Source organism: Microtus pennsylvanicus, chromosome 12 (genome assembly GCF_037038515.1).
Source record: "Microtus pennsylvanicus isolate mMicPen1 chromosome 12, mMicPen1.hap1, whole genome shotgun sequence".
Lineage (NCBI taxonomy): Eukaryota > Metazoa > Chordata > Mammalia > Rodentia > Cricetidae > Microtus > Microtus pennsylvanicus.
The window spans coordinates 21772590-21794552 of NC_134590.1; the positions used below are offsets into that span (position 1 = coordinate 21772590).

Consider the following 21963-nt stretch of genomic DNA (forward strand, 5'->3'; position numbering starts at 1 on the left):
TTACTTGTCATTGCAGCTCTGGTCATTAGCATCTTCTAATTTTTGAACAAATGTGTGCTGTGATCGCTGATGGTGCAAATGCAGGAAAGCATGGGTACTTTGGAAAGAGTTTGGCAATGTTCTCCCCAAATTAAACATACCTTACCACAGGACCCATTAACTTTGTTTTTGCTGTTTATTTGGTTTTGTTTTAATAATTACTTAAAGGAGTTGAAAGATTATACAAAACAAACAAAACAAAATAACAAACAAAAGATTCTTAATGCATTAAAATGTTAATAGCAGCTTTATTCAAAATTGTCAAAAACTGCAAGCGAACAAAATGCTCCTCAGTGGTTTACCCGATCCATAAACTGTAGTTTATCAACAAAGGAATGTTACTCAATGTCAAAAAGAAAAAAGAGATCAGGTAATAAAGTATCATGTGAGAAGCCAAAGTATATATTAACCAAAGAAAAGAACCAGTCCTATAAAGTTATATAGTATATGATCCTAGTAATATTGGGGAAAAGGCAAAACTTTTGGAAAACATAAAAAGAAAAAATTAATGTCATGGCTCATTGAAGACATGGGGATAAAAAGAATTACAGAGAAATTTCAAGACACCGCATTTGCTATTAGAAGAGAGAATATGTGTTTCTGTGTGTCCACAGACTACTTGACACTCAGAATGAATTCTAATGCAAACTATGAACCATGAACTTTCAGTGATAATGATGTGACAACAAACCTTTATCAATGGTCACAAATGCATCCCTCAGGTAGGAGGTGTGGATGGCAAAGGAGGCTATGCACTTGTGCAAGCAGGAGCTATGTGGACAATCACTGTTGTAATACGCTGTTGTAATACACTGTTGTAATACAGTGTAATACTGTTGTAATACAGATATAAAAAAATAAAAATAAAAACCATGTGCACCCTATCTGTAATGTTCACTGTGTTTTTATGGCAATGGGCATGAAAAATGAAAAGAGAGTATGATGTGAAAGTCACTGACTTTGAACTGAACAAATGGAAAGGGCACTTTTGAGCCTGCTGGTCCCCAGGGCGGACAGTGCTGGAAAGCTAAAGGTTATAGGTAGCCTTCGCTAAGACCAATACAAGCAGCTTACTGGTTGGTCGGTTCTATTGATTCCAATCAGGAAGAGCAGTTCTGCCACAAACAGGCTGATGCAGAGGTTCTTATGAATGGTGTTACGGTCACTCTGGAGCCCACGGAAGAAGCAGAATGTGAAGATGCAAATCAGGAGACAAACAAGGGACAGCAAGATGCCAACCCACGTGATCACATCCAGAAGAAGATCATGGACCGCATCACTGTGCTGGAGACACAAAAAAGACTGTAAGTCGCCTATGTGTATGAGCTGTAATCAGGAAGCAGGATTTTACGAAAACACTAAATATCCCCCATACTCACGACAAATATAAAAACTGAATCATTTGGGATTTCTATTCCATAATTAAAGTTTTTGTTTTTCTTTTTTTGCCACCAAGTAAAACACTTGGAGATTAAGGAGGGTCAATAAAATTCATTGGCTACACTCTTAGCGCATATATTTTCACGCTATAAATAAGTGAAGATTAATGTGACTCTGGCCAAAGACTTCAAGGTAAAACTGTAGGTTTTTAACCTGCACTGCTTATTTGAAGTGTTTTTAAATCAATTCCTGTTGTAGAACGCTTTATTCAAAACTATAAGATGCACATTTAGAAAATTAGTGCCTCGATTGGTTTTTCGAAGAACAGACTTTATATGTGTGTGTGTGTGTATTTCACACATATATATGAAATTTTTAAATACCTCTACTATAGATGATTCATCATAGTTTTCAAATTGAGTTCAGAAAATATAAATTGCAATAAAAACCTTTAATTCTGTTGAGTAACTATATGTGTACCACATATTTAGTGGAAAGCTTTTCGGTAATGACGTTACCCATGGGATTTATATTCATATTAGATTGCCTTCGAGTTCATAGTGACTTGTCAAAAGAGTAACCAGAGTTGAGAAATAAAATAAAAATAGCTGTGCATGGCCATTCACTTTTGTTTCTTGGGTTCTTAAAAAGCCATAACCAACTAGTTTCTACCTCTAAAAGAAAAGTAAAGCATTAGGTTTATGTAATTTTAGTCAACAAGTGAAAATTATTAGGCTGACTTACAGATAATTCTCAAAAATCTAACTTTTTTCCAATAAAGCAACCAACCAGAGGACCTACATGCTGTATCACCTAAGGAAAACTGTAAAGGACTAATCAAGGACATTAGATTGAACATGGTGCATTCTGAGTAGCCAGAGATCATTTGTAATTTCAACAAATACACTTTTTGTCGATGGTGATCATATAAATAGTTTTGTTAATACACGTGATTACCAGTGCCATAGGAATCCGAAAACATCAGAAGCCCCCTGGAACTGAAGTAATAAAGAACTGTGAGCAACCCAACATGGATTCTAGGGGCAGAATTTGCGTCTTCTACAAGAGCAGTATGTGTTTGTATCCACTGAGCCATCTCTCTAGCCCTTCATGCACATTTTACAAGGGAAACTACACAGTGTCTTCTATATTAAAACAGCCAGATTACAAATATTCGTATTAGTTAACATGCTTTCTATTTTATTTTAAATTTCAACTTGGTAGTGTGAAAAGCATGAATGCGAAAGTTGTTAGAATTGAGCCATTATCCCTTAGTCTGAATCATATGAATCACAGCATTTTCCTCCTGTCAGATGCAGTTACACCTTTGTTATTTCATGAAGATCTGCCCTAGAAGTGACAGTGAAATAGGTCTGAAATATTCCTGAGTCGGCTCTGTTTCTCAGGAAAAGCACAAATCACGGCAGAAAACTAGGTGAAGCTTTGCTTTAACGGCTTGGTTCTCCGAAGGATATTACTAAAACAGCACTGGGTTTCTGATAGTTTAAATGACTTTTGTGGTTTGTGAGTGGAGAGTGATTGGTGCTGCCTGGCTCTCTCGACAGAGAGCTATTTGGTCTCCTCTTTTCCTCAAAGGAAAGAAACTGCGGAGGTATCAGGCCCTGGTGTTCTGCACAGCAATCTCCCATGATGGGAAAATGGTAGGTACAATACCTTCTCAAATGTATCCAAAAGACCTAAAGCACTAACGAAAAAGAGAGGAGGAAACTGAAAACTCCCACTTTTGTTTGCCTGGGTAGTTGTATTATTAGAAATATATTTACTCGGTGCCTCTGTAGACCCTTCCAAAGCCCCATGCAGAGTGCTGAGAAAAGAATAACAGATTTCAAAATGTCAGCGACGAAAGTACATAAGACTCAAACACAGAGCAATAAAGCCTGGTGATTAACTCACCCTTAGCATTGTCTACTGGGAAAACATCAACAGCCATCATCAACATGTATATGATACTAGGATAAGACACCCATATGATACGACTGAAAATTTAAATATTATCAGCATGATAAAAAAGAAAAGAGGCAACAGACAGTGAGTCTTTCTAAGAGATGTGACCATAAAAGCCTTGTTTTTTAACAGTTTGTCATAACAGTTCCAATGAGGTCCATTCTCAAAAATATATATAAAATTAATTCTTTTTTTTTTTAAAAAGAACTCTTTCCAAGAGAGGGATCAGTGAAACAAAAGTGATAGTACAGTATTTAAGTGATAAACAAACTTCACCCTGCAGCTTGGGGCTTGTGAGTACTATATAACTCAGGTTGTGTAACAAAGATTTTAATCCTTAGGGTACCTGCAGAATGAAGATGGCATCTATCTTCCTAACACCATAGCCCAACTTATAGCATATGCATTATATTTATACAGTTAGATAATCACTAAAGGGGATGCATTTAATGGAAAGCAATAGAAGGGAAAGATATTTGTAACTAACTTATAACTAACTCATGATGGGGTTATATCTGATGAACCCATTTTAAGTTTAAAATACTGTCAAGTTGTCATGTACCTACTTGAACAACCTAGTTTAGTAATAGAATACAATGCTAATTGTCATTTACTCTGGTGAAACTGTGGCTGATGGGTGATGTGGCTTACCCTGCCAGGAAGCATGAGTAAGAACTATACCCCATGCATACAAGCAACATTATTTGAACTCATTATATGAGTAGGTTAAATTTAGGAATATAAATGTATGATTTTATTATGAATACCAAATATCATTGTAAGTAAATGACACAATCTCATGTATAAATCCTTCCTTATACAAAAATAAGTAAGTGGGAAACAAAGATGTAGATGAGCAACTTGCTGTAAAGAATGCTTAGACTTCTAAAACATAGTAACATGACAGGCAAAGAAAATACCTGAAGGAAATCATCTTTCTATGAGACGACTGGGAGAAAGTCTTAGGAGTCTGATAGAATACTCAAGAAGAGAGTTTCAGTACCTTCAAAGATCCTCTCATCACTTGTTAAAAATTTTTACACAAACAGCATTTTCCTCCTTTCTCTGGAGTTTCTGTTCATATGTGAAGTGACAGATAATTTTGGAAGAGCTACAGAGAATTTCTGATATTTCCTTTATTTTGATCTCACCCAATCTTCTTTTACATGTCACTAAGGAAAGCTCAGAGAGAATAGAGTGGGGGAGAGAGCTGTACAAAGTCTTGTGAATAGCGCTCTGGCCACGTAAAACTAAACACCTCAACAAGTGCAAACAAATAAATAAAATAAGTCCATGCTCATGAAATGGGGAAATGAGACCTTTGCTTCATGGTTTTAAAAATAATTCAGTCTGGAAAGCTGTAATACTCCATGGGAATGTGTTGAAATTGTCAACATTATTTAAAAAGCAAGCTCACAACACAATATATAGATTTCTAAATATTCTTTACTGGGACCACACAACTGTTCCTTGATGAGTAACACACTGAATGAATTAATGTTGATCATTTCCACGGTCTTCTTTATAAAAACATTTTTGGGAACTGTATTTCCTGGGTCATTCTATCGCAACTATGAACTCGACGACAGTCAGTATTAAGAGTTCATTTAACTTTCTACATACTATTGCACTTTTGTCTTATAAAACTACCTTTTAAAACTATTTTGTTCTGAAATATTCAGAGTACTACTAAAATGTGGATTTTTTTTTTCATAAGAGAGGAGATTGCCTTTACAATGTCTGTATCATGAGATAAAACATGGCTTAGAACTGTAGGCTTCACTGAAGCCCATAGAATTGAAAAAAGTCTATTTGCTGATAAATGTAGTGTGGAGTCCATTAAAAAAAAAGTTCCTGGAATTTCTCTAAATCTTAGCAACCAGGTCACCAACCACGAAGGTCACCTCCCAGGCTTATGGGAGGTAAAGGGCTCAGTGGTCTGAAACAATGGTTTCTTCTGTAGAACAAGATGTAAATCACAGTTGAGTAACCTAGTGAGAAGGACATATGGGTGTTCTTTCCCACTTCTTTAGAGCAAATTAACCAAATAAATTCACTGTGATTTTTATATTCCTATCAGATACAAATCAATATTAATATTTTCAAGCTTTCATCTCCAAAGAGAAACACTAGCAAGTTAAAGGTTAAGAAAACATTCACATCTAACTGCCTTTCAGTTTTAATAAAACTCAGCAAATTCTCTGCACTTTAAAGAAAGACAACTCCATACTTTGATGTATTTGAAAGTTTCTTACTGTGAATTTAAAAAAGAAGAAAAAGAAAGCTCATCATGTTTGGTGAAGCAGACTCACAGCTACCTTAACAAAGGAACAGACGAAGAGGAAATACTTTTATAAATGGGAATTTCAAACTTCATTTCTCTCACTATGTCTTGCTAGTGTACAAGTGAGTGGCATGGTAACCAGCTTCCTAAATTTGCTCAGCACTACCCTAGTTCTAACACTATATTTCTGCATCCTAATAAATTCTTCATTGGATCATGAATAGCCTCAGATTTCAGAAATGAGGGCCAAAGTTTGAAAAGTATAACATCGCTGTGACAACCCAGAAGATAGAGGCTTAATACCATTTTCAGAGCTACGTGGAGAAAGCTTTGATGACTCCTCCTTAGAGGCTCAGGTTGATTTCTCTCTGATAATTAGTACAGGTGATCATGACTAAAATGGTGCTACCATGTAGTCTGCATCTTCCTGGGTGAATGATACGAAAGCAAATGCAATAAATAGTGACAAGGAATTCTTCTTTGCATTTGCTTGTTTATCAGCTGCTGTGTTTTGTGTCAAGATTGTACTATTTTAGTTTCCTTTGGTGAATAGTATGAATGTTTCTTCCAACAGTTTCATTAAGAAAAATGACTGATCATATTACCCAAGCTCATGTGACTGACTGTCCTGTAAAAACAAGTCTGAGCACATGTTACTTTAAAAGCATATGGAAGGACATAAGAGACACCAAAAAGAAGAACCCCAAACCTGTGCATACATCATAACATATGAAATAAAAGTGGTACTGAGGATGGGTCAGAAGGTTATGTAATGCCCTGAAATTCGCACATCTTGAATGTGATACCCAAGATTATGTAAATCAATCTAAACTGTTTTCTACCTCTAAAAGACACTAATTGTGGTGGAAAATAGTAGTCCTTGAATCTGCTCTGTTTGCCAGTATTCACTCTTGATTGTGAAGGTCTCTTATTATTCTCTGCATCTGGGTAGTTTCTTAATGTCTATCTGAGCTTGCAACCTACAATATCCTGAAGGTTAAAAGGGGAGAGAGGAGCTGTGATAATTGATATGTTGGCTTTTTGCAGTATGGAGCTAATTTTTCATAATTAATTAACTGTTTATTTAAATATTTCAAGTTACATATTGAATAAGAGCAAAAATTATGATTCCTCTAACTCCAAATGTACTGCCAATTGATATATGGAATTGAAAAATCATATGTTTATCCATGGGGATTTTAATAAACCTTTAAATGCAGACCTAACATCTTAGAAATATAGATTTTACTCTTCTGTCTGCATAGATGACTATTGTAAAATTATAAATTGTGCTTTTAGTCAAAGACTTTCTAATAAAACATATTTCTAACTGGCTAAATGATCTACACAACTTTATATAACAATGGTCAAAGGCATCATGATTTGCTCATCAGTGGTGTGGCAATAAAACTTTTGGTCACTTTTAAATTTACCTGAAATGTACACAAGTGTTTTAATTAGAATGCTGACATTCTAGACATGAAAGGAGAGAATCTGCGGAGACATATGTCTATCAGTGTGTGTTGTGACATATTTGTATACTGTGATGATATATTGCTGTAATTGATATAATAAAGATCTGAATGGCCAATAGGCAGGAAGGAAGAGGTTAGGTGGGACTTCTAGAGACAGAGAGGACTCTGGGAAGAAGAAATGAAGAGAAGACAGGAGACACAGAGAGGAAACAGGAGTGAATTGTGCCCATTTAACTGACTTTTGTTTAAGTGGCAGCAATTAGTTCATCAACTTTTAGTAAACTTAACCAATATGAAGTAGAAAACTGATACAGTAGACTCTCATTGGGACTTCCTGAGACAGAGAAGACTCCGGGAAGAAGAAAGGAGAGGAAGCCAGGAGACACAGAGATGAAACAGGAGGTGCAAGATGGTGACATTCCCATATCATTATTTGGGAGCTGGCTGGCTGGCTTGACAGAGAAAGACTCATTATGAGTGTCATTTAAGGAGATGCTAAAACAGGAGTTTTCTGTAAAACTCTATTTTCAAAATGTGGTAAAAATGATTTCTCTCTAATTTTGAAATACATGACAGACGAGAAAAGAGAAAAGTTACCGCAAGACAGAAAATTGTGAGGCTTCTTCAAAATTGTTTGATTTCTAAGAATGACACACAGAACCTCAAAATGAGACATTGAGTGCTGAGTTTTCTGAAGTTCTGTATTAGTTCAGAAGAGAAGACATATATTCTAAAAGTAACTCAAATTTTACAATGTAAGACAAGGCTTTCCTAAGAGGTTGGCAGAAAATGGCAACAAAGTTAATGAACTTTTCATTTTGTTACTAAAAAAGCAGCATGCTAACTGTATAAAGTAAAATTTAAGGCTTCAAAGTTGTTACCTCTAATCATGGTCTAAGATTTGTTAATATTCAGTATGCATGGCACTCTATTCACACCATGGGGGTTTGTAGAGTTTCAGAAAATATGTTTTGATCATATTTTCCTTCCCTAAACTCTTCCAAGAGCCTCTCCCCCCATATTATCTAAGTAACTTTATATTCTTTCTCTTTTATAAACAGAAAACAAAGAAACAAACAAACATGACTCCAGCAAGGGGAAGAGGAAGTCACCACAAACCTTCACCACTAGCCAAGAAGTCATGTGTATGTGGTAGCTTCTGGGAAAAACCAATTTTCGTCAATGAAGTGGCACTGAAAAACTAAATCACACTTCACAGTGTCCTCATGCTCAGGAAAGAGGTGGCCAACACAAGAAGAACTAATTAGTATTATCATTAGGAGTCTATCAGAGCCAATTGCTTTGCTCCCATAAAAAATTATCAAAGAGAAGAAGAAACTGTTTAAATTAAAAACAAATTGGATTAAGGATGTAAGAAATAGTAAGTTTTCAATTTAGGTAGTAGAAGCCTGCACAAAACCAAGATTATCCACCAAATTTTGATACATGCGCTATAAAAATATTCCTTGCATGGCTGCTGCATGTCAGGTATTGATTAAAAGAATGGAAATATAAACATGCGCGCACACATATACTCATATCCCATTATTCATTTGATTTTTTTTAGCCATAGGAATTTCAGATAAAAGAAAAGGAAAAAATATCCTGCTTCCCTCTTTCCATTCTCATGAATAAACTTATTATGTTTTCAGAAGAACATGGTCTTTCAGATAATAATCCTGAGCGCAAATTATCCCCTAGGGACAATGTGACTTAATCCAGATATGTTTTGTAAAAAAAAAAATGATTTTAAAATCTAATTTATGTAAGTTGTCTTAAGTGTCTATCTTAGAAAGCTATATAAGTAATCATGTTGGAGTGGTTTTCGCAATTGCCCGAGAGTCCAGGAGTGCCCTAGTTTTATCCCTGTGTTTGCCAGACACAGTAGAATGAAGCAGGTCAGAAAAAGCAATAAATAATCAGCGAATGGTCTCCATGCTATATAAAGCAAGCTTCAATGATCTGGGACAAACAGAGTGCACTCAGGAAACCCTTTTACTAGTTCCTACTAAAAATACTATGAAGCACAGAGATCGGGTGAAATAGGGGTTATTTATTCTAACCATCGCCTTATACCCGCACTTAAATGTCATGGTGCTGACTTTAACACAGTGTTCATGTGCCCATCATTTGGTGAGTTTGCAAGACAGTTGCAGTTGTGGTAACATATTGCCCAGGTACATACTTTTACAATTTCAGTGTGTGTGTGTGTGTGTGTGGGGGGGTAATCTGTTCTCAAACAAAAGTTCTGGGCTCCACTTCCTTGTCTGGGAAAGCAACTAGAACAGACCTGGTGTATCCACTTAGATCCTCAGTTAAGTACCTAATGGGTACTAATGGGGAAGAAGAGGAAATTGGTTTTTAAAAAAGGGAATAAATAACTGATATTTTCAGAAAGCATAATAGTTTATGTCAACAAAGTCTTTGAGTATTTTGCTATTTGACACCTAAAAAATTTCCTAGCGGACTCTTAGAGGAAAATTTTATTTGTATAACTGAATCAGTTATACAATGTGACAATGTGAGAGGAATGTTCAAGATGACTTTCTCTAGATTACGAGTCATTTACCTAAAGACTAAGACTCTTGACCCTATGCATTCTTATTTTTAATTCTTATCCTGTTTCCTTTAATCATAAATTTGAAATATAACAAACTGTAATGACAATTTTGTTGGAATAACGACAGTAAAGTTGGCCCTGTAGAAGGCCTTGCTTCCTTCTTACTGGCGGCTGGAGTCATACTGTGTTCCCTTTTGATGGCTGGATTCCTCACTTGAACCAATACCTATTTAAACCTCCATGGTTAATTACTTTTTTCTTATAAAATATTTCTCAACAGAATTGTAAGGGCACCACTAGCGGGCATTTCAGTCATGTTTATAGAAACCTAAGATGATAAAAATGGAAAGTTGTTGCTTGAGGGACTAAACTCTCCGTGCCTCGTTTATAAGATAAAGTCAGCCGTTTCTAATTAAAAATGTTGCTAACACCCAGGGCTGAAGAGCAAGTAAGGTGTGATATATAAATATATTACGGGAGCAAGAACATTCCCCAAATAATTTCACTTTATTTCATATTACTAAAAGTCCATCTGTCTCCGATTCTTTAAGCAAATGTCTTTGGAAATAGTATCATTTTCTCTGAGGCATCCTTATCAGCTGGCTAAGACTTCTTAGATCACGCAGCAACTTCTCTTGCCACTTTTATTTTACAAAATTATGATTTTGATGATTACAATCAATATTAAAATACAGACTCAAAGCTTTTTTTGGGCACAAAGACTAAAATCAAATATTTGGAGATGAAATAAAAGATAATTCATTCTCCCCTCCCCTCCCCAATGCATCTTTAAAGGAGTGACAAAGAATGTTTCCACGTGGATTTCGATGGATTCTTTTTTATTACAAAAGTTCAATATTCTCATACACTGTAACTTCAATTCTGGGAGTAATCATAATAATACTATTAATACGGAGGCCTCTGCATGCACTAAAGTCTACTGTGCTTCAGTATCTATGACATGGAATTCTTGTCAAGAATCAGGGTACTGAGCAATTTTGATGTTGAAACCAACATTCAACCAGACACGAGACCTGAACTCTATTCAATACCTTTTTCCAGCATGACGAAATCAAATGTGAAGACTAAGCTAAACTGAAGAGCCAGAGCAGGTGAAGTTAAAGTGTGATCCTTGAGCAGTTCCTTCCCGGGAAAAACCAAAGCAAAACCCAATACTGGAAGGATGAGAATATATTCTATAGATGAATTATGCAGTAGACAATAGAATCGCTTTAATGTAAGTATCTTTTTGGCAGAAAAAAAAATTTAAACTTATTTGCCAAAGTGTTTAGGAATGGATTATTATGATGTCAGCCATTCACTTACAAAATCTAATAGTATCACAGCAAAAAAAATAAGCATGCACATATAAAATGATGGTATGATTTAAATAGAAAAATGTTTTATTATTAATTATCAACTTCTCTATAAAATGTCTATAAAATATCGGAGTGAAAATAATAGAATAATTTTAAATTTAATATAATCTACTCCTAATCCCAAACATGAGGATGCACCTGGAGTTGCAGGAAGGAGAGTTCTGGACAATCAATACTCTCTCTCTAAAGGAAATTACTTCAGGAAGATAAGGCTCCCCAACGTTCTACTGATGCCAGTCAACCATAAATCTTTTCCCCATTGCCAGCACAGGATATTTCTCTTCTACAGCAGAAGAATACAGAACAATGTTCTTGGACAGACTGATCCTAACTAATCTGATACACGGTAAGTCACGCAGTGTAGACAAAAGCAATGTTGACAAAACAATAGTGTACTATCAAATAAATAATTTCAAATTTTAAATAGCCATAAAGGAAACAAAGCATAAAATTATGTTCAATAAGAGAAAGCATGAGTAAGTCTTTATTCTAATATATCGCCTATTTTTAAGATACAGTTAATACTGTATGTAATTGACAATGTAAAATTTTACATTTTGAAACCATTTTTATGAAATTTTCTATACTTGATACACATTACACTTGCAAGCTATCTAGTGTTATGTTTTATATACTTAATTACTATATGCAAACTGTAATTTTCAATCTCTACATCTACCTCCGTTTTGCCATATGTACATAGACCATTAAGTAAGGAAAATAATTTTGGAAGTAGGAGTGTACAACTTTGAGCATTATATACTAACCATTTTTATTTTCTGCTAATGTAATGTATTTGCTAAACTAACAAAGTATCTTTTCCAATTGGCACCTGAAAGAGGAAAAACAGTTCTAGAACATAGGAAATCTCATGTGGAGGCAGAACTTTATTGTTTAAAACGACCTCATATTTTCTTGTACCTTAGAAATGTCTCAGATTTTAATGGTTAGCACACAGATGCTATGTTATCGGACTTGAAATTTCAGGTAGGTAACATGGCTCAGGTGCTGTTTACCAAGCCTGAAGACCTGGGTTCAATCCCAAGAACCCATATAGGGAAGGAGCCAACCTAGTCGTGTGGGTTCTCCTGCAACTTCCGCACGTGTTGTAGCATGTGCTGTTCATACACCCATGCATATGAGCATGCACAAGGACACAATGTAATAATAAAATAAAGCGGAAATTTTAAAATGAATTTATAATTAAAAGCTTCCAGTTTGTGATTGCTTTAAATGAATCAACACTATATAAAGAGTGAAATGCACACTGTTTTATTTTTTCTTTTCTTTTGCTTTCCTTTTCGAGTCTATGGGTTTGGTGGATGCATTAGTTTTGGAGTGAAGTGGTACAATAAATTTATGAAAAAATGCAGTAATAAAATTAAGGACATAAAATTATTTTATAGATGATAAAAATAAAAGTCAAGTTGATCTGATAAGAAAGTATGCAGAATATTTTATTACTAAATCTTAAAAAATTAAGAATTGGGAAGAGAAAATAACTAGAAATATAATTATGGGAATCTATCCTAAAGTACTTCTTATGCTTCTGTACAAAACCACAGATAAATCAATGATAATTTAGTTTGAAGCTGATTCGTTTAAGTTTACATCCACCCCAACCTCTACTAATCATGATTCTACATTCAAATTGATTTTTTTCTTTTTCCCTTTTATCAGTTTAATGGAGAATTCATAATATACTACAAACGCCATTTCTGTTCTGTATAAAATTATGTTTGTGAAATGATTACTTTTCTCTCTAAACAAGAAACAACGAAATATTTTTGTAGACAACAGAATCGGTGAAATTCCAAGCTGTCTTGCCAACTTGGATGTATGGCAGTAATTTGTGAAAGTCACAGGTAGAGAAGAAGACACTTTAGATATCATTGCAATTGACTATTGCAATAAAATTATGGATAACAGTTGAAAAAGTGTGGTTCCCTAATCAAAGGAAAGTTCCTTATAACACCAGTATTATTAATCTAACATCATCAAAGACGACTCTAGCGAGTGCTGTGGTTCATATGGAAATTCATAACTGATAAAAGAGCAGAGAATAAATGTCTCTGGAGTGTTCAGCCGCAGAGAGTTTATGTCGATGCCATACCGCATCCTCCTAAGGCTCAAGGACCATCACAAATGAGGAGGCAGAAAAGAAGTAGAAGCTAAAGGCTGGGTAGGACCAGAGGGAATCAATGCCTTCTGGACATGACAAGACCCCTGCACTCATAAGCTTATAATGACTGAGGTTGCCTAAGACCTGAACTAGATAAAACAAGTCAAAGATTCATCCTTCCATTATGCCAACCATCCCATTCCCCCACGTTCTCCCTATCCTCCCCTTCTCACTTTTCTCTCCCCATCTCCCCTTTCCCCCATCCCACCCCACCCCCCAGTTCCCAGTTTTTGCCAGGCAATCTTGTCTACTTCCCATATCCAGGCAGATGACTATATGTTTTTCTTTGGGTCCACGTTCTTATTTAGCTTCTCTAGGATCACAAATTATATGCCCAGTGTCCTTTATTTATGGCTAGAAACCAATTATGAGTGAGTACATCCCATGTTCATCTTTTTGGGTCTGGGATACCTCACTCAGGATAGTGTTTTCTATTTCCATCCATTTGCATGCAAAATTCACCATGTCATTGTTTTTTACCACTGAGTAGTACTCTAATGTGTAGATATTCCACACTTTCTTCATTCATTCTTCCATTGAAGGGCATCTAGGTTGGGGGAGCAGAAAAGTATATATCTGAATTAAGGGAGACATTTTAGGGTTGGCAAGAGCCTTGACTCTAGAGAGGTTCCCAGGGGTTCAGAGAGATGTACCCAATTAGGTCCTTGGGCAGCTGAGGAGAGAGAGCCTGAAATCTCCTGATCCTATATCCATACTAACGAATATCTTGCATATCACCATAGAACCTTCATCTGGAGATGGATGGAGATAGAGACAGAGACCCACATTGGAGCAATGGACTGAGCTCCCAAGGTCCAAATGAGGAACAGAAGGAGGGAGAACATGAGCAAGGAAGTCAAGACCACGAGGGGGGCACCCACCCACTGAGACGGTGGGGCTGATCTATTAGGTGATCACCAAGACCAGCTGGACTGGGACTGAAAATGCATGGGATAAAACCAGACTCACTGAATATGGTGGACAATGAGAGCTGCTGAGAAGCCAAGGACAATGACACTGAGTTTTGACCCTACTGCATGAACTGGCTTTGTGGGAGCCTAGCCGGTTTGGATGCGCACTTTCCTAAACCTGGATGGAGGTGGGAGGACCTTGGACTGCCCATAGGGCAGGGACCGCTGACTGCCCTTTGGACTGGAGAGGGAGGGGGAGGGGAGGGGGACATGTGAAGTGGGGGGAGGGGGAGGTAAAAGGGAGATGGGGAGGAGGCAGAAATTTTTAATTAAAAAAAATTTAATAAAAAAAAAAAACAAGTCAAAGATTCAGAATAGAAAGGAAAGAGGCTCACAGGTTTCCACTCATAGTTGAGGAGCTAATGGTAGCTGAAGTCTTCTCAGGAGGACAGCCATTTTTTTCAAAATTTGACCACTGAAATGTTGACCATGTTCTAGTTGATAAACTTATATTCTTGTAGACTATATGGGCAGCACATTAGAGTCAGTAGGCTATATAAAAAAGAGAACATGAAATTGGGAGGGGGTGGGGCATGGAGGACTGAAAGAAGTTAGGGAGAGAAATGTGGGGGGAACATCAACAAAATACATTATAAGGATGTAAGAATTCTCCAAGAATTATTTACAAGTATTTAAAAATTTTTGAAAGTAAAAGATGCAAAGAATGGTTAACCAGATGTATACATGCATGAAAAAATGAAACAAAAAGATTTTAAGATATTTTTACTATTTTGCTTGAAGCCTTAACTTTTTTCAAATTAAGATTATGATTTTTGTCAGTTTCAGTATTTTGAAAATAATTAAAATAAACCTTAAATTTGTTTTCCCTATATTAGAAATTTTAAAAAATAGTCTTTTTTTCTAATTCCTTTACAATGTCAAATGATATACTTGTAAAATATGTAAGCAAGAGAGGAAAAGATTTCTTAAAAATAGTAATAAATTACTTTATTATTTATAATAATAAATAATATTATATAACAAATCTGTGGGGTCCCCACAAAAGCCAACAAAGGAGACCGACTCCCATATGTAAAAGCAAAGAGCCTTTATTTTAATCAAGTTTGCAAACTCCGTCTCTCCGCATGTCCAGCATATTGGAATAAACGGAGAGCCCAGAGCTCAATTAGAATTGGGTTTTTATAGTAGGAACGGTGGGGGTGAGGGGTTTCTAAGGTTCAGGACCCCTGACTGGCTGACATTTGTCTAGGGGTGTCCTGGTTAAGTGCCCTGGCAGGTGATCCTATCTACAATGGTTGGAATGTCAGGCACATCCTTTGAATGGTCTGCTCTTGGGTTGGCTTTGGGTAATCTCAGCTTGTGGGGTTTTCCTGCTACCAGGTATTGCTTCTGGGTAAACTACTGAGACTCAGGCCTCTTACTTAAATTTATTGATGGCCAGAGTCCCAGGTGATAATGGTTGGAAATAAAGAACTTCCTTTGGGTAAACTGCCCAGACTTAGATTATCATGGCTGGCCGCACAATGAGTGGGAGAAAAAGAAAGCCCTCAGTGTTTTGTAAGAATGGTAAAGGATTATTTATCGAGTATGAGATTCCCAGTGCCACTTTTGGCATAGCACATATAAGTCTAATACTAGATAAGTATTTCTTTTTTAAAAAAAATATCCCCGGCAGAAATATAACTAGTTCTGGTGCCATTGTTTGTGACTACTATGTATTTAATCAACTTATTAATAAGCATTCATGATATATATTACCCATTAGTAAATCTAATTTAAAATCTATTTACTTTTCTTACCAACTAATTAGAGGCTTAGAGACTAGCTCACTGAAAAATGGTTACTCACTGTTATTTAGATTTTTGGTGCTAAATCATGAGTTTAGGATAGATAATTAAAATAGGACAATTTAAAAAATTTAAATAACACAAAATCCGCTTCAGTCCATTGCCTTCTATTTTATAGAAAAGGATGGTGGTGAAAACAAACAGAATTTCCAGTGTCCATTCTGTTGCCTCACTTCCTTCTGTTGCCTGCCTGCCTCTACATACCTAAAAATCACATTTTTCACTTGTTGAACTGTAAATGTCCCGCCCCATTGTATTTTGTACACACACGGAGCCGTGAAATTTTAAACGAAGAGCACAAGAAAGCTCTCACTGAGAAGGTGACTTTGTGTAAACTAAGGCAGGTGACTGTGTGTGTGTGTGGGGGGGGGGGGAGCTAAGCATTCCTTAGAGACCACAGCACACCTGCTGTGCTTGGGAAGACTCCACCTATGTGAGACAAAAGAATCATAGTTAAGGGGTACAGGAGTTGCTAATGGGGGCCAGCATTTGTGAATTTGTATTTACTAAGGTAAGGAGACTTAGCTGGCATTTTTTACAAATGCACAAAACTGCTTTTAGAGAATAAATCGGAGCAGTGGTGTGACCTCCTCATTGTACTGAAGTAACCCTTTGGCAAGGATTCAGTGACTAGAACTGGGAGAGGCAAGGAGAGGAGAGACTCACTAAGGAGTGACAGCAAAACCTCAGTGAGGAGACCCCAGGGGCTTAAACAGGAGGACAACCACAATGATGAAGGGGCTGAGGTCAGGCTCTCTCTTGCCCACAGTGTAGTAAAGGACTAACAGGCAGGATCCGTCAAAACAAGCAAAGCAAAGAGAGTGTGTGGTGCAGGGCAGGACACCTGGCAAAGCAAAGTAGTTATGTAACAAGATGAAGAAGACTCCAGGGGGAAATTGTGATACTTGCCACAAAAAGCTCAGGTCAGACTGTACCCAATTTATGATAGTCTGATAATGGCTTGACCTGGAATATTTTGAATATGATGGTGCAAAATCAGAGCTTTAATGACAAAAAAAAAAATACCCTTCAGATTTGAACTTCGGTGCTTTCCTAGTCTACATCTAGTATGGGGGTGCTGGGTAGTAGCAGTAAGCCACATATCACTGGCAGCCATGTCTTCACAAGAGTAATCAACCTGTGCTTCACCATGCACTGTTTTGCAATCAGTGTTTGTTCACTGGGTTTTGTACTCAAATCCTCTATATTCAAAAAGCCCACCTCTGTCTCCCAGGCACCTAAAACCATCCTGTTTTTGCACTTTCTTTACCGTATTCAATAAATTATAGGACCGTTTACATGTTACTCTAGAATAGGTTTTGTAGAGGTAATTTTGTACAGTTCCAGCAAATTATGTATACTAAAGACATTGAAAGTAATTGATGCTCAGATTAAAAATTTTATATGTTCCTTGTATTGAATCCATTCGTGACTTATGGCATTTGAACTTACAATGACAGCTTTGGGGATTTGTTTACAACACAGGGCAATGAATGTCTGCAATTACGTCAAGTCATTGCTTTAATCTGTGAGTCTAGAAATGAAGATTAAAACCTAGGGACTGTTAATTGATGTTTAAAACCATATGACAATATGAGATCAGCTAGGGAGAAAAGCAGTGATTTTGTAAACTTTTTGGCATGAGTGACAAGGAAAGGGCATGCAAGTGAGGACCAGCCAGAAGAGAAGCTAAGTGAATCCAGATGCTGAAGAAAGAAACCTATGAATGTTATAGGGAGGGCACGTGAAGAAAGTGTTAAACGAATACGGCAAACTCATTCTCCATACATAACCTAGTTAACCATGTTATACTCTTCCTACAGATCAAGATAGTTCTTTATTAAGTGCTCTCTGACCAATTGGGCTCACATCCAACACTTTACATCTCTAAGTCAAAGGGCAGGCCTCAATAATCATCAGTATCACAGCCAACACCACAGCTTCGGTTCATTAACCTTCTTCTCATCCCCTGCTCCTCAAAATGCAAGGTCTTGAGGCCAGAAATTTGAAACAAAATCACTGGATTGTGGTAAGACATGGAACAAGTGGGAAACAGGAACTTATACAGTATATATGAGAACAAGATGTGCATTCAAAGTTTTGTGAATCACTTTATGATGATTACCTTACTAAGGTCCTCAAAATATGGGAAAAACGAAGTGTTGCTAAGAGTAGGGATGTAGGAGTCAGCCGTGATAAACTAAACATGAACAGATCACCCAAAGAAAGTTCTTTACTTCCATCCAATCACATGCCAATGTAGGACTCAGCCATCAATAAGTTTAATAAAAGCCTGAGTCTCAGTAGTTTACCCTGAAACAATAGCTGGTGGCAGGAAGGGCAACAAACTGAGATTACCTGAGCACCACCCAAGAACAGACCACCCAAAGGAAATGCCTAATGTTCCAACCATTGTAGATAGGATGACCTTCCAGAAAACATTCACCAGGACACACCTAGACAAATGTCGGCCAATCAGGGGTCCAGAACCTTAGAAACCCCTTATCCCCACCTTTACTACTATAAAAACCCAACTCTAACTGAGCTGGTGCTCTCCATTTATTCCAATACACTGGACATGCAGAGAGACCGACTTTGCAAACTTGCATAAAATAAAAGCTTCTTGGTTTTACATACGGGACTCGGCCTCTTTGTTGTTTTTGGGGGGGACCTTGCAGATTTGGGCATAACATTTGAGGGCTGGGATCCCCCAAGCCCACTTTCAACCTCTCAGTAAGTTTTCTATGTTTTGTTTCATGTCTCAGGTCTGTGTCTCATTTCTCATATCTTTCTGTAAGCAGGCCCAGGAACCGTAAGAGCCTGTAGATGATCTAGGCGAATATGCGAAAAGATCATAGGCGGGTGCCTGGAGGAGGAATTCCCAGGGCCCTTCTGCAGAGGGTGGTTCCCTCTGGTGAGATGTGTAGTGGTCTCTGTGGAGAGACATGCAGGTAGCAGTCTTGGTTCTCTGGTGAGACACACTATAGCGGTCTCAGTTGTATAGAGAGACACACAGTAGCAATCTCAGTTTGATAGAGGGGCAGGTCACACCCGCAAAACAGTTTGAGGCTGCCGTCTTTGGTTTGGTTTGGCGCCATTGTCCTGTTCATTGTCCTGTGTGTCTGTGTGTTGTATTTTGTCCTGACTTAGACTGACGCTGATGATATGGGACAGACTCAAATTACGACTTTTTTGACTTTGAAATTGTGATCATTTACAAGACAGGACTTCAGAGATTAGGCCCTAAGCAGAAGGCTATTTTTTCCTAGAAGGGATAAGACAACAACAATTCTAACCCCAGAAAGCCTACAAACTCATGGAAACTGGAAAGTCAACTACTGAACCACCCCTGGGTCAAGGAAGAAATAAAGAAAGAAATTCTGTTCTTGTTAATGCAATATATCCTACACCAACTGAGGGAAAGCACAAGAAAGACTTCAGTAAGAGTTTTTATGTTGTCCGAAAAGCAAGAGAGATTTTGTTGTCTGGAAAGCAAGGGAGGAAGTAGGAGACTGAAAAAATGAAGAGAGGAAAAATAGATTAAAGGTATATAAAAAGTTATAAAAGGTCAAAAGGGGATGTAAACTATGTTTACTGTGGTTTCACATACATGAAAATACGGACTATGCTTGTTTTGTTGAAAAGTTGTCTATGTAAATTTTCTTGCAAGCATGGAGCTGAGACAGAAATGGTCTGACTATTTTGATTGTCTCTGCCACGCATCATGTTGTGGCCCATTTACGGGCCTAACTTCAGAAATTTACCACTAAGCTCTGATTACTAAATTTGGGTTAGCAGAAATTCAGAATACTTTTTGGTATAGATAATGCTAAAACTGCTATATGCTGTTTTTTTGTTGTTGTTATTTAAAAGCTGGCTCTAGAATTGGATTATGGCTCTTCCTTTGTTAGACCCATGTTTTATTTACTTAAAATCTAGGCATGGGTAATTTTAAAGAAACCGTAAAGCAAAATTCCATTTTAAATCATTGATTGGCATTTTGCTAGAGTTAAAAAAAATGGATGCCACATGATTTCACCGCCATCTTGATTAAAGGTGACCACGTGGAGTGGGCCTAACAAATCTCCAAGATAGTTTGGATATATATAATTTAAAATATTAAAGCTGGGTGCTGGAGAGATGGCTTAGAGGTTAAGAACATTGCCTCCTCTTCCAAAGGTCCTGAGTTCAATTTCCAGCAACCACACGGTGGCTCACTACCATCTGTCATGGGGTCTGGTGCCCTCTTCTGGCCTGCAGGCATACACACAGACAAAAAATTGTATCATAATAAATAAATATTTTTAAGAATATTAAAGCTGTACGTCAATTTTTTATACTCAAATGTACCTTGCTCTGACAGCTAGATCTTGTTCATTTAAGAGTCAGTCAGGTGGTAATGGTTATAAAGACATAAAGGGATCATAGGAAACAGCTGAGGTTTAAAAATGTTTGACAGGACTAGAGTTCCAAAGAATGTGCAGTTGCAACAATGGACCTTAATAGTTTCAGAAATACCAGTACCAGGTGATAGTCACCAGAAGTACCAGCTACAGTGAAATGGAACAGGCTGAGATCTAAAAGACAAGCTATATATATGCTGTCAAGTGTGGAAGCAAAGACGTACTTTATTTTTTTATATTCTTGATATTGCAGGAAGACAGTTAAGAGATTTTAATTTTTTAGAAAAAAAATCAAATAAATTTATAAGGCTGTGAGACATCTGTGGTATGAAATGTTATATTGTTAATATATAAACTTAAAATAAAAGGCTAAAAATTTAGGATCAGAGCCATAAGCACCAAAAGCCAACCAGAAATGGAAATATTCATTTCTTGTGATGCAGAAGACAATGACCTAAGCAGTTTGATAGAGGATTTGGAACAGCGTCCAAGCCTATGAATCTCAATCTTTTGGAGGTTTTACAGGAGTACTCTGGAACCATCTGCATGTCAGATGTTTAAATGAGATTCATAACAAAGCCAAAGCTGCAATTGTAAAATAACAATGGGAAAAAACATGGAAAACTATATTAAAAGGTAAAACATTAAAAATATTAGCTAATAGTTTAAGAATATATTTCCTTGTTCAAGGTCTATTCAGGCTCAAAAGTGTATGTTGAGTCTCCTTATCTTTGCTAATTTTGTTGGGTTTAAGCTATTTGGATAAACTGAGTCATGAATTTTTGTATTGATACTAAAAGGTTTGGATCTCCTCTTCTGGGGAAAAAAAAATGTTGTTTTTATGCCAATCACTCTGGGGTAATTAGAGAGTCAATGACCTTGTTAATGATAGAGAACAGAACACTCACAAGGAAGCTGGATGAAAACTTGTTCAGCTGCTCTCCTTGGTTAACAACCTTACTTTCAGCTCTAACCGGCCTCTAATTATCTTGCTTCTTCTTATCAACAGACTTGATGGCTTTTGTTCAAGAATTGGCCAATACTGTTCAACTGATGGTATTGAGGTTCCAGTATCACCCCCTTGAGCCTCTGCACAGACAGGACCCATGATTGAGTCCTGTCTTGAGTATTTGTGATGGGGGAAAAAAGGAAGGGCCCAGGGCAGCTTTTCCATGGCAATTTGGTACACACCTGCCAAGATGGGTTCTATAGATGAGCAGGAAGGTAGACCTGAGTCCCAGTTTGCCCTAGGGCAATCATAGTTCTTAAGACTCCCTCCTGTTCTCATTTCAGCCTGGGATCTGTTCCTTGCCATTGCAGGAAACAGCATTAATAGCTAGGTATAAACTTGTTCTGTGTTTACCCTCAGAATGACTACTTCAGTTTCTTTGTTAGCTACAATTCAAAATCATTACAGAGTGTGGAGTTCTAGTCTTGTGAAAGCTGCTAACTTATTATAGACTATTAGGAAATACAAGTTAGTCAGCCATCTTTAAAGTACTGATATAATTAGTTAC

At 37.0% G+C, this 21963-nt stretch overlaps 1 protein-coding gene across 27 annotated transcripts in view; it reads right to left on the bottom strand.

The window, feature by feature from the left end:
- Positions 1-21963, bottom strand: part of Adgrl3 (adhesion G protein-coupled receptor L3) — a 734954-nt gene that overhangs the window by 96859 nt on the left and 616132 nt on the right. For all 27 annotated transcript variants that reach the window (XM_075942857.1, XM_075942861.1, XM_075942854.1 and 24 more), the window contains one exon: positions 1114-1323. In XM_075942857.1, coding sequence (XP_075798972.1) covers positions 1114-1323 — 210 coding nt within the window. The remainder of the gene's footprint in view (positions 1-1113; positions 1324-21963) is intronic.